General features: G+C 39.7%; 1 protein-coding gene across 1 annotated transcript in view; it reads left to right on the plus strand.

Moving 5' to 3' along the window:
* The window catches only part of LOC120515429 (sperm-associated antigen 1-like), a 185,691-nt gene that overhangs the window by 11,356 nt on the left and 155,208 nt on the right, over positions 1–19,127 (plus strand). The window contains exon 2 of the mRNA XM_039736416.1: positions 14,839–14,935. Coding sequence (XP_039592350.1) covers positions 14,839–14,935 — 97 coding nt within the window. The remainder of the gene's footprint in view (positions 1–14,838; positions 14,936–19,127) is intronic.

Raw genomic sequence — 19,127 nt, forward strand, 5'->3', positions numbered from 1 at the left:
GGGAACATTATCATAAGGTTTAACAATCTTATTGTTACACCTTCTACGTGCACTGAACCGTCCTTATTACGAAGTTTTCTTTGCTTTACCGCTGGCTGCTTCTTTCCATTCACGATTTGCGTAGTGAACACTTCGATGAATGAAACCTGTTATCTTTACAACGGTTGACAAACACGGAATGTAACTTTATAACAACATATCCTCCAAATACGAACCTAATTGAAAGAAATAATGATAATCAAATCCTTGATGACAGCAACACTCATAACAGTGACAAAACAATTCCATTGACAATCAGGTTATGTTATTTTTAAAATGTTTCCTTTTCTTTTTCATAACTTCTTTAACACACTACTTCTCCGCTGTGAAGCGCGGGTATTTTGCTAGTGTGTATATATATATTTGTCAGAGGTGGCTAGGGTGGCGACTTGGCTGGGACGCCCAGGAGGACCGGAGGAGGGCTTGCGCCTTCCCCAGACCATCTGGGGGCGACTGCTCTGGTTTCTTTGGGGGCCACGGGTACAGAGCTTTGAAGCTCCACCTTCTAGGGGCCCATGGTCACCGCCAGGGGGCGCCACCATGCCTCTGGAGCCCTGGACTTCAGCACTTCCGCCACACCAGGAAGTGCTGGGGGGAAGAGGAGCAGGGACACCTGGAGTGCTTCCGGGGATACAGCCGTCACTTCCGCCACATGGGGGCGTGTCGGTGGGAGATTGCCGGTGAGCACCTGGAGCATATCCGGGTGTGGATAAAAGAGGCCGCCTCCCTTCATTCGGGCCAAAAGTCGGGTGGAAGTGGACTGAGCTTGCTGGAGGAGGCAGGAGGCTGGCCTGAAGAGGAGAGTGAAGGCATTGTGTGGCCAGGACTTTGGGGGCTTGTGGGGTTTGTGTGGCACTTAAAGACTTGTATATAAAGTGGTGTGAAAAACTATTTGCCCCTTCCTGATTTCTTATTCTTTTGCATGTTTGTCACACGAAATGCTTCTGATCATCAAACACATTTAACCATTAGTCAAATATAACACAAGTAAACCCAAAATGCAGTTTTTAAATGATGATTTTTATTATTTAGGGAGAAAAAAAATCCAAACCTACATGGCCCTGTGTGAAAAAGTAATTGCCCCCTTGTTAAAAATAACCTAACTGTGGTGTATCACACCTGAGATCAATTTCGTTAGCCACCCCAGGCCTGATTACTGCCACACCTGTTTCAATCAAGAAATCACTTAAATAGGAGCTGCCTGACACAGAGAAGTAGACCAAAAGCACCTCAAAAGCTAGACATCATGCCAAGATCCAAAGAAATTCAGGAACAAATGAGAACAGAAGTAATTGAGATCTATCAGTCTGGTAAAGGTTATAAAGCCATTTCTAAAGCTTTGGGACTCCAGCGAACCACAGTGAGAGCCATTATCCACAAATGGCAAAAACATGGAACAGTGGTGAACCTTCCCAGGAGTGGCCGGCCGACCAAAATTACCCCAAGAGCGCAGAGGCGACTCATCCGAGAGGTCACAAAGACCCCAGGACAACATCTAAAGAACTGCAGGCCTCACTTGCCTCAATTAAGGTCAGTGTTCACGACTCCACCATAAGAAAGAGACTGGACAAAAACGGCCTGCATGGCAGATTTCCAAAACGCAAACCGCTGTTAAGCAAAAAGAACATTAGGGCTCGTCTAAATTTTGCTAAGAAACATCTCAATGATTGCCAAGACTTTTGGGCAAATACCTTGTGGACTGATGAGACAAAAGTTGAACTTTTTGGAAGGCAAATGTCCCGTTACATCTGGCGTAAAAGGAACACAGCATTTCAGAAAAGAACATCATACCAACAGTAAAATATGGTGGTGGTAGTGTGATGGTCTGGGGTTGTTTTGCTGCTTCAGGACCTGGAAGGCTTGCTGTGATAGATGGAACCATGAATTCTACTGTCTACCAAAAAATCCTGAAGGAGAATGTCCGGCCATCTGTTCATCAACTCAAGCTGAAGCAATCTTGGGTGCTGCAACAGGACAATGACCCAAAACACACCAGCAAATCCACCTCTGAATGGCTGAAGAAAACAAAATGAAGACTTTGGGTGGCCTAGTCAAAGTCCTGACCTGAATCCATTTGAGATGCTATGGCATGACCTTAAAAAAGACGGTTCATGCTAGAAAACCCTCAAATAAAGCTGAATTACAACAAATTTGCAAAGATGACTGGGCCAAAATTCCTCCAGACGCTGTAAAAGACTCATTGCAAGTTATATAAGCGCTTGATTGCAGTTATTGCTGCTAAGGGTGGCCCAACCAGTTATTTGGTTCAGGGGCAATTACTTTTTCACACAGGGCCATGTAGGTTTGGATTTTTTTTTCTCCCTAAATAATAAAAACCATCATTTAAAAACTGCATTTTGTGTTTACTTGTGTTATATTTGACTAATGGTTAAATGTGTTTGATGATCAGAAACATTTTGTGTGACAAACATGCAAAAGAATAAGAAATCAGGAAGGGGGCAAATAGTTTTTCACACCACTGTAATAGTGTAAATAAACGTGTGTTGGGTGAAATGTACGTGTCTGTCTGCCTGTCTGTGTCTGGGCCAGCCTCCACTATATATATATATATATATATATATATATATATATATATATATATATATATATATATATATATATATATAATATATATAATATATATATATATATATATATATATAATATATATATATATATATATAATATATATATATATATATATATATATATATATATATATATATATATAATATATATATATATATATATATATATAGCTCCCATTATTAAGTGACATGACCCATTGGGTCTGGTGGACTGACCCGAGAGGTTGTGAAGAGAGAGCATCAGCGTTGGCCTGTAGGTTACCCCAGCGATAAGTGACTGTAAACTTATACGGCTGAAGGTCCAAAAACCACCTGGTGACTCAGGGGTTCGACTCTTTGTGAACAGCCATCCACTGAAGGGCGGGGGCGGTATGGTCTGTCACCAGGGTGAACTCGCAACCCAACAGGTAGTACCTCTGGTGAGTCACCGCCCACTTAATAGCCAAAGCCTCCCGCTCCATGGCTGCATACCTTGTTTCCCGGTCCAGCAGTTTCCAGGTCAGGTAGATCACGAGGTGTTTGACACTGTCGATGCTTTGGCTCAGCACGACGCCTAGTTCTGCTGCATTATCCCATACCACAAATAAAGGGGCCCGTTTCTTTGTTAAATTTGTCAAGGGTGCGGCCCTCTCAGAGAATCAAGGTATGAACTGACAGTAGTAACTCGCTAGCCCCAAGAAAGCTTGTGCCTGTCTCTTGGTTATTGGACGGGGCCATTCAAGGATGTCTTTCAATTTAGAGCATTGCGGTTTCACCAGTCCTCCCCCACCAGGTAGCCTAAATATTTGGCCTCATTAAATCCGAAGAAACTTTTTCGTGGATTAATGCAGAGGCTTGCCTACGCTAGCATTAAGAGGACAGGGTAAACCTGCAAGATATGTTCCTCCCAGGTACCAGGTAGGTGGCAGAATAGGACTGGTGGGGCTTTAGCACTCTGTCTACTAGATGTTGATGGTTGCTGGTGCCCTGTGCAGCCCAAATGGGAGAACCTTATATTGCCATTGCCCGCTAGAGGTACTGAAGGCTGTTTTCTCTTTAGCAGATGCCGTTAAGGGAATTGGCTGGTATCCCTTTGTCATGTCAAGAGTAGTCCAGTAATGAGCCGTACCCAGGTGCTCAATGAGCTCATCCACACAGGGCATGGGGTAGGCATCAAATTTGGAGACCTGATTAAGATGTCTAAAGTCATTACAGTATCTCCACGAGCTGTCCTGCTTGGAAATGAGGACGATGGGACTGGACCACGGGCTGCAACTCTCTTCTATGATGTCCATATCCAGCATCCGTTGGATTTCCAGTTCCACCTCCACACGTTTTGCCTCCAGGAGGCAGTAGGGCCGTTTCCTAACTACCACCCCAGGGTCTGTCACTATATCATGTTCAATCAGTGAGGTGCGGCTTGGCGTCTCACTGACCACTTCCAGGACAGACAGGGTCGCATTTTTTAGCTCCTTTTGGTGATGGGACATCAAATTTAGGCCGAAGTTAAGGATCTATTTTCTTGAGAAAAGGGAGAGGGTCGTTTCGGTGCGAGGGCGGTCCTCCCAATCCCTCCACAGTTTCAATAAGTTCACGCGATAAACCCTCTCGCACTGCCGACAGTTCAGCTGCTTCACCAAATAGTCAACGAGCCCTTTCTCTCCTTAATCTTGTACGGGCCCTGCCAATGGGCTAACCATTTTGAATGGGAAGTGGGCACGAGCACCATCACCCAGTCCCCCAGCTGGAATTCCCGGAGGGACATGTTCCAGTTGTAATTCCACGCCTGCACTGCTTCTTAAACTCGTCACATGTTCTTTTAGGAGGGGTCGAATTTTATCTAGTCTATCGCGCAGTTGCTCGATGTACTCCAAAACATTGGTGGAAGGCCTCCCCTTCCCAACCTTCTTTGAGAACGTCCAAAATGCCCAGGGGTTGGCAGCTGTATAGAAGTTTAAAAGGGGAAAAATGCCCGTGGAGGCTTGTGGCACCTCCCAGTAGGCAAAAAGCACAAGGGGTAAAAGTTGGTCCCAGTTCCTGCCGTCCATGCTGACTACCTTGCGGAGCATCTGTTTAAGCGTCTGGTTAAAATGATCTACCAATCCATCTGTCTGAGGGTGGTAAACAGATGTCTTTTAGATGCTTAATACAGAGTAATTTGGCAATCTCCTTGAACGTATCCGAAGTAAAGGGAGTACCTGTCAAAAGGCAGGGCCTGTTAAAGCCCATTGCGGCACTTCCTGTGTGATTTTGGGCTATACAAAAATAAACTGTATTGTATTGTATTGTATTGTACCTTGGTCCGTAAGGACTTCCTTAGGTATTCTCTCTCTATGGGGGGTGGTGGGGGGAGACCATTGACACCTTGCACAAGGAGGGCAAGACACAAAAGGTCATTGCTAAAGTGGCTGGCTGTTCACAGAGCTCTGTGTCCAAGCACATTAATAGAGAGGCGAAGGGAAGGACAAGATGTGGTAGAAGAAAGTGTACAAGCAATAGAGATAACCACACCCTGGAGAGGATTGTGAAACAAAACCCATTCAAAACTGTGGGGGAGATTCACAAAAGGTGGACTGCAGCTGGAGTCAGTGCTTCAAGAACCACCAAGCACAGACTTATGCAAGACATGGGTTTCAGCTGTCGCATTCATTGTGTCAAGCCACTCTTGAACAAGAGAAAGCGTAAGAAGCATCTCGCCTGGGCTAAAGACAAAACTGCTGCTGAGTGGTCCAAAGTTATGTTCTCTGATGAAAGTAAATTTTGCATTTCCTTTAAAAATCAAGGTCCCAGAGTCTGGAGGAAGAGAGGAGAGGCACAGAATCCACGTTGCTTGAGGTCCAGTGTAAAGTTTCCACTGTCAGTGATGGTTTGTGGTGCCATGTCCGTTGTGTTTTCTGAGGTCCAAGGTCAACGCAGCCGTCTACCAGGAAGTTGTAGAGCACTTCATGCTTCCTGCTGCTGACGAACTTTATGGAGATTTAGATTTCATTTTCCAACAGGACCTGGCACCTGCACAAAGTGCCAAAACTACCCGTACCTGGTTTAAGGACCATGCTATCCCTGTTCTTGATTGGCCAGCAAACTCACCTGACCTTAACCCCATAGAAAATCTATCGGGTGTTGTGAAGAGGAAGATGCAATACGCCAGACCCAACAATTCAGAAGAGCTGAAGGCCACTATCAGAGCAACATGGGTTCTCATAACACCTGAGCAGTACCACAGACTGATCGACTCCATGTCACGCCGCATTGCTGCAGTAATCCAGGCCAAAGGAGCCCCAACTAAATATTGAGTGCTGTACTTGCTCATACTTTTCATGTTAATACCTTTCAGTTGGCCAACATTTCTAAAAATCCTTTTTTGCATTGGTCTTAATTGATATTCTAATTTTCCGAGATACTGAATTTGGGACTTTCATTAGTTGTCAGTTATAATATTTAAAATTAAAAGAAATAAACATTTGAAATACATCAGTCTGTGTAATGAATGAATTTGATATACAAGTTTCACTTTTTGAATGGAACTACTGAAATAAATCAACTTTGTCATGATATTCTAATTTTATGACCGGCACCTGTATATATCTATATATATCTATATATAGAGCCTTATTCCTTACAGCTTACGTACAAAAGTTAAGCAGGTTTAATTTCGAAATTCTACACGTAACGGTCGACAACATCCGCCATGTTGAACTTTCTTATTTATGGCCCCATCTTCACGAAATTTGGTAGGCGGCTTCCCTGCGCTAACGAAACCGATGTACTTACTTATTTTCGATGGTATGACGCCACTTTCGGCCGCCATATTGAACTTTCCAACGTCACCAATTTTCAAACTTCCCGTGTAGGTAGAAGGCTGACCCCATCTTCACGAAATTTGGTAGGTGGCTTCCCTGCGCTAACCAAAACTGATGTACGTACTTATTTCTGTGGTATGACATCACTGTCGGCCGCCATATTGAACTTTCCAATGTCACTAATTCTCCAACTTCCAGTGTAGGTAGAAGGCTGAAATTTGGCAGGCTCATTCCTTACAGCTTACTTACAACAGTTAAGCAGGTTTCCTTTCGAAATTCTACGCGTAACGGTCAACAATGTCCTTTCGTACTTTCGTATTTACGGCCCCATCTTCACGAAATTTGGTAGGTGGCTTCCCTGAGCTAACCGAAACCAGTGTATGTACTTATTTCGGTGGTATGATGCCACTGTCGGCTGCCATATTGAACTTTTTAACAGTCTTTGTTACTTATAGGCCCATCTTCAAGAAATTTGGAACACGGGTTCCAAACACTAACTGAATCCTACTTACCTACATATATACGTCCATAGCCTGCACCTCGGTCACCGTGTGAGGTGGCATTGGGTCCCCCATCCCAATGCCTCCCACGTTGTTGGCTGCCTGCCTATATAAGGCCGTCCGTCACTCCGGTCTCTACATTCTCTTCCTTGCTTCGCCACGGGATTCACATCTCCCTACTTATAACTACAGCCTTTTTGTTTAATCCACGGCTTCTCCGCTGTTTTATTGTTTGTTTATTACAATTATAGTTATTGTATAGGTATTTTACACTTACTTTACATTGCTTGGGTACCCATTTCCTTTATCATTCCAACCCCATTTACCATGTCTATCGAGATGATCACTATCGATCAAAGAACTGTCACTTACCGAGTGGTTTCCATGCCTGGAGATAGCACCTACCTTTTCCATTCTCTTTGTTACATATTGCACGGCCATATCAGGCTCACTCTTGATATCCGGAGGAACATTGTGTCTTATGTATTGAATGACTGGGACAGGTTCAAGGTGTGGACTGATGACAGTACAGGAGATAATTCTACTAAACAGGAGCACTATAAGAGTGAAATGCTTAAGCCCTTCACCTATGTTCTGCATGTGAGTTGATGGCTACCGCTGAATTGTTCGGTTGTCGCTTTCAAGTGTACCGAAATGGCCAAATATTTTACAACTTTTGACAACCGCCAATGCCTCTTAAACATCTTAGATTGACAGGTGACGATTTCAGTAGTGGACACTTTGATGTTTATGAATGTTTAAACTCTGAAATGTTGGATGTGAAGTTAACGATGAAACTGGTTGTGTGCTTACAACGCTTGACAGATGCCAAATGTCACTTTAACACAACAAATCCTGCAAATACTGTCGTAATTGAAACAAATCATGAAACTCAAAATGATTATGACAGCAGCAATCCAAGCTGTGAGATTTGAGACAAGATTACTGTTCACATGGCCAACTGTTCGTTGCATGCTCAAGAGTAAGCTCAGTGCACAGCTTGGTCATGTTACAACCGGAGGGCCGAACTGACAACATGGTATACAAAGAGATCCTTAACAAATAATTATTGGCATATTTTCCCTCAGTTTAAAAAGGTTTAATTTTCTTCTTAATAAAAATTTTAATACAATTCTTTGCCGATGCGAATCGCGGGTATTTTGCTAGTGTATATATATATATATATATATCACAGTGATACCTTGTTTGTTTAATTCATTCCGTGACTGAGCTCGTAAGTCAAAATACTTGTATCTCAAATCGATTTTCCCCATTGAAATGAGATTAATTCGTGCCAGCCCCCAAAAAACCACCTCAATTTTTTGTTAAATGTTTTCAACATAAGAAAAATGTATTTATAATGAACAAATATTATATACAAACAAAATAAAACCTAATACATAAAAGAGAATCTAAAGAAATAAACAGATGTTGGTGATTAGTGTTGTAATGTTTTTTTCTTTCACTTCACTTTTGCTTAACTTAATTTTCTTCTTCAGTAGTTTTTTTCTTTTTAGCCACGCTTTTGTCACTTTCATTCGCAGTGCTTTTCAATAGAAACCTGTCCAAGGAGCTTTGTTTCTTCCTCCCCTTTTTAGAATGTTTCTGAAAGGAGTTTGGCAATTTTCATTAAATAGATCCGCTGCATGACCAGTTGTAACTTTTTCAGGGTGTTTCTTTTCAATAAAGTCCGAAACTTTTTCCCACATTGCCAACACTTCTTTTATCTCACTTGAAGAGATAACCTCCTTGTGATACCGATCTCCTGCAGAACCTCTGTATGTTGCTGCGTCTGTAGTTCAGTCAACTCCTCCGTTGTCAGTTCCTCGGAATGTGCGGCGACAAGCTCTTTGATGGTTCGTATTTCGAATTTTGGCTCATAACTCGAGGCAAAAAATGTTCTTAGTGTTGGCTCATATCTCAAAAAACTTGTATGTTGGGGCACTCGTACCTCAAGGTACCACTGTGTGTGTGTGTGTGTGTGTGTTTATATTAGTTATATTTTTTAATGACTTCCAAAAGCAAATATGGTATTTAATTATAGGTGTAATAAAGTATTTAAACAGTGTGTACACAGCTGTTTCATGTTTGATTTTTTTTTTATTTTTTTTTTTTATTATTATTCAGTTTATATGCTCGGTTTTTAAAACTGAATTCAGACTACAAATTTGAGTTGTTTAAAAGTGTTTTTTGTTTGGTTGAATGTATGAATTCTTTCTAATTTTTGTTCTAGTTTTTTTCTAACTATTTATGGCCGAAATTATCGGCACCCCTGGAACTTTCCCAGAAAATGCACCATTTCTCCCAGAAATTTGTTGCTATTACAAATGTTGTGGTATACACATATTTATTTCCTTTATGTACATTGGAAAAACACAAAAAAACCAGAGAAATAAACCAAATCTGACACCATTTCACACAAAACTCAAAAACCAGGCTGGACAAAATTATTGGCACCCTTAACTTAATATTTGGTTGCATGCCCTTTGGAAAAAATAACTGAAATCAAGCGCTTCCTGTAACCACCAACAAGCTTGTTACACCTCTCAACCGGAATTTCTGACCACTCTTCTTTTGCAAACTGCTCAAGGTCTCTCAGATTTGAAGGGCGCCTTCTCCCAACAGCAATTTTGAGATCTCTCCATAAGTGTTCAATCAGATTTAGATCCGGACTCATTGCTGGCCAGTTCAGAACTCTCCAGCGCTTTGTCTTCAACCATTTCTGGGTGCTTTTAGAGGTATGTTTGGGGTCATTGTCCTTCTGGAACACCAATGACCTCTGACGTAGACCCAGCTTTCTGACACTGGGCCCTACATTGCGCCCCAATGTCTTTTGGTAGTCTTCAGATTTCATGATGCCTTGCATATAGTCAAGGCATCCAGTGCCAGAGGCAGCAAAACATCCCCAAAACATCTTAGAACCTCCACCATGTTTGACTGTAGGTATTCTTTTCTTCGTAGGCCTCATTCCGTTTTCTGTAAACAGTAGAATGATTAGCTTTACCAAAAAGCACTACCTTGTTCTCATCTGTCCACAAGACATTCTCCCAGAAGGATTTTGGTTTCCTCAGGTACATTTTGGGAAACTCCAGTGTGGCTTTTTTATGTTTCTGTGTCAGCAGTGGGGTCCTCCTGGCTCTCCTGCCATAGCGTTTCATTTCATTCAAATGTCGACGGATAGTTCGAGCTGACACTGTTGCACCCTGAGTCTGCAGAACAGTGTGAATATTTTTTGAAGTTGATTGGGACTGTTTATCCATCATTCGGACTACCGTTTATTGCAGTCTTTTATCAATTTTTCTCTTCCTTCCACGTCCAGGGAGATTAGCTACAGTGCCATGTGTTGTGAACTTCTTGATTATGTTGCACACAGTGGACAAAGGAACATGAACATCTCTGGAGATGGACTTGTATCCTTGAGATTGTTGATATTTTTCGACAGTTTTTGTTTTCGAGTCCTCCGACAATTCTCTGCTCTTCTTTCTGTTCTCCATGCTTAGTGTGGCACACTCAGACACACAACACAAAGGTTGAGTCAACTTTTCTCCATATTAACTGGCTTCAGGTGTGATTGCTATATTGCCAGCACCTGTTTCTTGCCACAGGTGAGTTCAAATGAGCATCATATGCTTGAAATAAAACGATTTACTGACAATTTTGAAAAGGTGCCAATAATTTTGTCCGGCCCATTTTTGGAGTTCTGTGTGACAGATGTCAGATCTGGCTTTTTTTCTCTGTTTTTTTGTGTTGTTCCAATGGCCATAAAGGAAATAAACATATGTATACCAAAACATTTGTAATTGCAACAGTTTTCTTGGAGAAATGGTGCATTTTCTGGAAAAATTCCAGGGGTGCCTATAATTTTGACCATGACTGTATTTGTTATATAAGCCAGGAAGGAAAGAGGTGGTTAATGCATTTTACATTTCACAGATGTTTTGAATATAGAAAGATTGCATGGAAAGTTTTTCATAGAAAAAATAACCTTCAGATTTATTAATTAATTTGTTTTTGCTAAAAAAATAATTTCCTTTCATGTTCATATTTTCACAGGATCAGGATTAGCAAATACAGAGATGGAAGTAACTATACCCTGTAGGAGATCATCACCACCATTTACTGACTTATCTAGAAATGTGCTATTTGTGTCACACCTATGTTTCTGTACTATTAACATGTATTGTAATTTACTATTTATTATGGCTTTATTATGGGCTGAATCAGTGCTTGGGGACATCAGACTTCAGACTAACTCTCAAAACCTCAGGTCACATAGCCCAAGACTGCCATAGGAAGCTGATTGCCAGGGTCCTTAACATTTCAGGTGCACGCTAAACAGAAGGGGTTCTGGTGCTTTTGGTGTGTACAACAGGGGCTGAATACCAGTGCCCCCCTGGGCCTTTGGGTACATACACTGTGAGCAGAAAAACAGTGCCCACAGGTTCCCCTGCATGCGTAACTTTGGCTCAACACCATGGTTAAAGGCTCCCTCAGTACAATACAGCTTTTCTTCTGGTTGACATGTTGTAATATGCTGTGACATGGTATAGTACCCTCTAATAAGTCAGCTCATTCTGTAGAACAGAAAACTTTTTTGAGTTTTAGTTTTCGGTATTAACATCAAAGGACATCACAGTACAGACACAGTAATGATCATTCATTATTAGCACATGAAATGTATTTCACATTCTTTCATTGAACTATATTAAGTTTGTAATGTTAATACAAATAGGAAATATCAATAGAGGGAAAGAGTCAAAATTTTGTAAACCTTGAAACATCTTGCAGCATTTTACTTTCCAAAATTTTTTCTCCCTGCAGATTTTAAAAATCTTCCTTCATGGTTCGGTTTAAACTTCACATGTCACTCCAGGGTTTTAAAAGTGGTGTTCATGGCTTTTTGAACTACATAAGTTACCTTAGAGTTTTAAAAAGGGCTTTGCTTGGCAGCCTAGGGTTTCAGACCCTGCTTTGTAGTCCATGGTGAAACTAACTGGTTCACAGTTTGGTTGAACTATGCATGTCACTCCAGTGTTTCAAAATCTGCTTTGCATTTCATTTCAACTGAGTATTTAACCCCAGGGTGTCAAAGCCTGGTCCATTGAGCTTCGTTTCATCTGTTCTTGGCAAACCAGAATATTGAAATTTGAGATGACAGGCATATTTGAAATCCAGGTGCAATTTCATAACATCTGCGTATCAAATGCTTTATGAAATAGTCAGCAATAAAATAAACTCTTCTAGAGAGTGATAACATTTTTGTGGCAACAAAGCTGCAAAAACTGAATTATATAAAGGTTAGAAAGAAATTAGTATTGCCACAAACAACACCTTGAGTAATACAAAATAAGACACCTTGTTCACCATAAAGCATAGCTTTTAACCATAAAAATTCCCCTATTATTTCTTGTTATTATTTTCACTGCTACTAACACTAGATTCATTATTATTTTTATTAGTAATATAAAGTAAATTTGTGTCTTGTTTCTTGTGAATGAGAATGAGGAAGAGTTGACTGTCAGTTTCTGTTGTGGTTATGGCTAACGATCGTAACAATTCATAGATTACTGTTTTGGGTTTGAATTTCTGTTTATATAAAATTTTATTAGGTTGAATTTGCCCTTGCTTGGATTATATGTATGGTAAATGACAGGAGAAACGGTCTATATATTGTTGACTGGTTCTGCATTTATGTAACATTGAAATAGGTATGACTAATACAGGTAAGACAACTATAATTTTTATTTAAAAAGTTATTGTTGTTAAGTTGAGAGCCCTTAAAGGATAAGTTCAGTATTTTTTCAAGTCAAGATATTTTTTTAAATTTATAGAAAGCACTTAACTTTAGAACTCAATTTGGCAGATTCTTAATGTACCATATTTGTGAAGAAATAACCAAACTTATGCATTAAACTCGAAAGTACCAAAAATACTCAAAATGTCGATTAGATGGGAAAATACTATCAAAAATCCCCATCTAGTAACAAAAAGTCAACAAATAATCTTTATAAAATATTTTTACAAAAAGCTCTTATAAACTGTGCAGCTCCAGAGATCACAAAACACAGTTAGAAATTACAGAAAATGCAAAGGCAATCCAAGGCAAGCAAGTTCCAATCACAAATCCAGAATATGAAATCGAGAACGGAGCATGAATTCAAAACTAGGACTGCACCCAACAATTACTTTGATGATTGATTAAGATGACAATTATTTTCTCAAGTTATTTTGTTAAACACAAAGTGCATAAAATGGAAATTTTCACCAAATTTAAAAAATTTATGGATTTCATCTATTTTCTCAAATATATAGTCCTATTTTATAAAAAAAGAAGAGGGTTAAGCCCTCATTTTCTCTCTAGTGTGTGTTAATTAAATGAGATCAAAGAAGACATTTGAGGAGAAATAACAAGGTTTGTTTTGAAATTATGATTACTATTTCCATGTTTACAGCATTGTGTGCTCAGGGATGCCAAATAATGAGGAAGTAAAAGCATGCTCAAGATGATGCAAGGGTTAACAATAATATTAGTAATAATAATGATAAAATGCAAAGGCAAAGTATTTATAAGATTGGCTTGGGCACTACAGTAAATAAAGCATCTTGTTCCCTATGATTAAAACTTTTGTTTGTCAAATGATTAATTCCGCCAGTCTTTGTTTTAATAGTTATATTTTCTTAATAGTTTTTCTGTACTAAGGACTGGAAAAGGACATTTCATCACATCTGCAATGACAAGGTTTGGTACTGTATTTCAGTCTGTGGTGTTTCATAGGTTGCCATTGGTAGAGAGTACATTTTAATATAAATGGACTGAGAAACGGGAATCATGCTTTGAAAGCTGACAACAATTTCTGGCACCTTTGCTTCAAATGTTTCAGTGCTTTGTTAAGCTTTGTTTGTCCCATCACTAGTTTCAGTTAGGGACTTTTCAGTTATAATATGCTCTGGGCAGTTCTATTTTTTAGTGCTGCAGGCAGTAATATATATTTTAACATGCCCCAAAAAATTATAGTTGTTTTGTTCTGCTTAAATTTTTGTAGCCTTGTGCCTGAGAATATATAAACTATTTGGCTGAAATGTGCCCTAAAATGCCATGCCCGCTATAGCTTGCCGTCTTTGGCTGTCCTGTAGAGTAAAAATGCAACAGTCGATTATAAAATCTTTATATAAACAGAAATTTCTTCTTTTAAATTGACTCTGTAGTTTTAACACATTCTAAATAAAGCTGCCTCAGTCTCTTGGAACACAATGCCTATTTTCTTATTTGAATGCACCATGTTTGATATCCCTGCCCTCCTTTTAAGAGTAAAACTTTTTTCCTTTCACATGGCACATTCTTGAAGATCTTTCTTCCACTTAAGAGACACAGAAGGCAAGCAAAACTGATAAAGGAAACATTTATTGTTGTTTGTAACAAAAGTGCAGTTCCGCCTTGTCTTACTGGTGGCAGCAGCCAGTTACATGAGGTTATTTGGCTTCCATTGTAGCCAGATGCTTTTAGCTGAACATGCCTGAAGCTGTGTAAAAGAGTATTTAGAGGTGAGGTGGTGAAGCTGCTACTGCTCTAGGGGTTCAGAGCACTACTATTACTTTGCAAAGATAATTCAAATTCCTTTTATTCTAAAAAATTACATTTTCACCACTTAAAAGTCATTGCACTATTTAAAAAACAATTTAATCAACAAACACTCCTGACACCGATCTTGAAATTGTCATTGTTATTAACATTGTGGTAGGAACATGGTGGGGCCTTTGATGTTCTGCTCAAAAGAAATGATGATAAGACTGAAAGAAATGCTGAGTCATACTAGTTTTGTTAGTAATAATTTACTATGTGTATTTGTAACTGTTTATTGGGCATGTATTGTTTCAAGAAGTTTACAGAAATGAGCACTAACCTTATTTTATCATTGTTGGATTTTGTAACAGCAAAGATGCACAGCATTCCTGTTGAACATTTGGATTACAATTTCATTAAGAACTGTTCGGATGTGAAGACTCTGGAAAGAATACTAGGTGTTTTGAGGTAAAATATATACAGTAAAGTTATGTAAACATTAATTTAAGTTGAATTACATAATTTATGTACAGTGTATGTATATGTATGTATGTAAGTATGTATGTATGTGTGTGTGTGTGTGTGTGTGTGTGTGTGTGTATATATATATGTGTATGTATATATATATATAGCAGAATACCCGTACTTGGCAGCGGAGAAGTAGTGTGTTAAAGAAGGAAAGAGAAAGAAAAGGAAACATTTTGAAAATAACGTAACATGATTGTCAATGTAATTGTTTTGTCACTGTTATGAGTGTTGCTGTGATATATAGCAAAATACCCGTGCTTCACAGCGATGTCGTGTGTTAAAGAAGTTATGAAAAAGAAAGGAAACATTTTAAAAATAATGTAAGATGATTGTCAAAGTAATTGTTTTGTGTATTTGGCGGCAGCGTCACAAAGTTTTTTTCGTCTAGCTGCATCAGAAAATGTACCACGACGTCTGACACGCCTTCTTTTTAGTGTTTCTCACAGCTTGGAATGCTGCTGTCATAATGGGTTTGAGTCTACATATATATATATATATATATATATATATATATACTAATAAAAGGCAAAGCCCTCACTCACTCACTCACTGACTCATCACTAATTCTCCAACTTCCCGTGTGGGTGGAAGGCTGAAATTTGGCAGGTTCATTCCTTACAGCTTCCTTACAAAAGTTGGGCAGGTTTTATATCGAAATTCTACGCGTAATGGTCATAACTGGAAGCAGTTTTCTCCATTTACTGTAATGGAGATGAGCTTCAACGCCGTGGGGAGGAGTTTTGTGTGACATCATCACGCCTCCCGTAATCACGCAGTACATAGAAAACCAGGAAGACCTCAAAAGCGCTGAAGAAAACATGCATTATATAATTGAGAAGGCAGCGAAACAATAAGAAGCGAGCGAGTGACATATACAACCATATTCATGAGTTCTGCTACTTCGGAAACAAAGCCTGATGTAAACCTACACTTTAAATTAAGTTCATAGACAGGCTGCGCTGGCGTTTGTAATTTAGTGCCTGCCCATATAAGGCCGTCCGTCAGCGGCAATCAATAGCAAACTGCCACGGGTAAATATTCACGGGTGAAGGACTGTGCTTATGGAGGGAAGATGAGATGGTCAGGGTGGTGTTTGACACAAACTCAGCGAAACTGCGAGAGAAAGTTTTAAGTGCCAGGACTAAGGTAACATTAAATACAGCCATGGACATAGCACGAGATGGCACCAGCACAGCTGGGAACCTTCGATGCATGTACACGAGTGGCTCACGTGAACTGGCGCAGTGCACAGATAAAAGCAACAGTTCCAAAAGGCTGAACAAAACCGAATTACACAATTGAAAAGGCAGCAAAAATATGAAGCGTCTGATACAGCATATTCATAAATCCAGCTACTGCGGAAACAAAGCACACGTTGGAAAAAGTCAATGTCCGCTAAAGGAAGACAGTGTAAAAAACCCGTGCATGCAGTGTGTCAGGTCTCAGATAAAGAAGAAGGCGAGCTGTTTATTGATGCAGTAAGAAGCGAATCGATGAATGAAACCTGTCATCTTTACAGCGATTGACAAACACGGAATGTAACTTGAACACAACACATCCTACAAATACGAACCTGATTGAAAGAAATAATGATAATCAAATCCTTGATGACAGCAACACTCAGTAACACTCACAAAACAAATACTGTATATTGACAGTCATGTTACGTTATTTTTAAAATGTTCCCTTTTCTTTTCTAGCTTTTTAACACACTACTTCTCGCTGCGATCGCGGGTATATATATATGTATATATATATAACCCGATCTACATACTCGAATAATGGATACTTTATTAGCCATCAATGATTGTTTTGGTAAAGCCATACTCAGTGTATTCATTAGATGAGCGGTAAAAAGTAAGGGCAGGGAGGATGACTTATTGAGGCATGCAGGCTGTAGTCTTGCGTCAACTCTATCTGAATTGCGCGATCACATTTGAAAAAATATATCTTTTCAAGTTCTATTTAGTCCATATGTGTCAAACTCAAGGGCCGGGCCACATCCGGCCGGCGTAAATTATATCCGGCCCGAGATCATTTTATATACTGTATTATTGTTATTAAAGCCGGGTATATGAAGCGCTGGTAACACAATAAACTACAGATCCCATAATGCAGCGCTTCAGCTGCCTTGCGAACAGTTACGCGTTAATCAAGTCTACCTTAAGATGCTGCAAGTTATTGCGAAGCTAGCTCACAATGCTGAAGAGAAAAGTTGATTCTGAAAATAGAGCCTTTAAAACCGATGGGAGGCTGAGTATATGTTTACTGAACCCGTGTGTCTCATTTGTGGAGCTAATGTGGCTGTAATTACAGAATTTAATCTAAGACGGCACTATAAAACAAAACATCAGGGTAACCTGAAAGACCTGAATGCAATGCAGAAGATACAGAAAGCAGAAGAATTAAATAAGAATCTGACACTTCAGCGGACGTTTTACCCGTGCACAATCACAAAGTGATTTCAATTGAGCTGCTTTTATGGGAGACACAACCACTTGCCCCACTTTCCCTATTACCAAGTAATGTTAAACCAAGTCGTCACTACGGTGTTCCCAAATCGCACTTTGCTGATAAACTGGCGCACTGAGTTTTGCGGCTTTGGTGACTTTGAAGAACAAAAAGTCCGTCTACATGCGGCTCGAACCTTGTGCATGTTTGGTAGCACATATCTGTGTGAGAAGCTCTTCTCAGTGATAAAGACTAACAAAACAGCACACAGGAGTCGCCTCACTGATGAGCACCTGCAATCCATCCTGAGAATCTCCACAACACAGAACCTCACACCAAACAGAAACGAACCTGTTGCCAAAAAAGATGCCAGGCGTCCAGCTCTAAAATGACATATGAGCAAAGACAACTGAATGATTTGATTTGTTATTGCTGAAAGGAACACATTTTATTTATATTTCTAGGTTTTGTTATGCAGCATGTTCATATTTGAATTTGTATAATTTTGACAGGATATATTTTTATGGAGAGCAAAATCTTTTGGGATATTTAAAATCTAAGTTTATTTTTATATATAAAATTACATAAGAGTAAAGAAATTTGAATGTTTGTTCTTTTAATGTTTACTTTATTTCTAACTTGTATAATTTAGACAGGATATATTTTTATGGAGAGCAAAATATTATAAGTTGTTTAAGGTTTGAGTTGATTTATTCAGGAATAATATTCCTGTCTGTTTTTACCATTCCTACCAAAGATATTTCTGTCGACTAAATAAAATTCCTTCTATTTAAAATTTAAATAGAACTTGAACAAATCGATAGTTCATAATATCCAGCAGACTTGCGTAAGGCGGAGTCATCCGTTTTAACAAACAGCGTATTGCACTGATCTGAAATAGCTGTGTGTGTATATATGTAGATATGTATGTATATGTATATATATGTTTATATATGTGTGTGTGTGTATGTATATATATATATATATAGTGATGGTTATTCTTCTTTAAAAGAATCTTACACAACACAAAACAAAGTTTTGGGGACCGTCCCCATATATTGTCGTCCAGACAATTAAAGAAAATAACGATTCAAAGTCTCAGAGTAAAACAATGAACAGATTTCTTCAGTCAAAATGGCGACTTTATACAGAGAAGGATTATGGGACAGGAAATGGTTGGCAAGAAGTGCGTTGAAAACAGGAACCGGAAACAACGTCATCATGATGGGACGGAAGTGAGGTGGATTGATGGAGCGGAAGTGACGTCATCATGGTGGGCGGAAGTGGCGTCATCGTGGCCATTTTGGAATCCTGGAAGTGGAGGAATTATTTTTCTTCAAGTTTTCTGTTGAGCAAAAGAGATTCAGGTAAGTACCACGTGACAACCCTCTATCTCGCGATGTTTCACTCACCTTTAGGCTCTTTGACTGCCTCCTAATCGCACATGTGTGACATGACCCCCCTCAGCCCAGACCCCTCGGGTGGGCGACCTGCACCGAGAGGTCGTGGACACGAGAGAGCATCTGCATTGGCCTGCAAGGAACCTTACGATAAATGACACTGAAGCGATAAGGCTGAAGATTCAAAACCACCTAGTGATGCGAGGTTAGACTCCGATGAAGGGACATCCACTGTAAAGCAGCATGATCCGTCACCAGAGTAAACTCACGCCCCAGTAGGT

This window comes from Polypterus senegalus, chromosome 15 (assembly GCF_016835505.1).
Source record: "Polypterus senegalus isolate Bchr_013 chromosome 15, ASM1683550v1, whole genome shotgun sequence".
NCBI lineage: Eukaryota > Metazoa > Chordata > Cladistia > Polypteriformes > Polypteridae > Polypterus > Polypterus senegalus.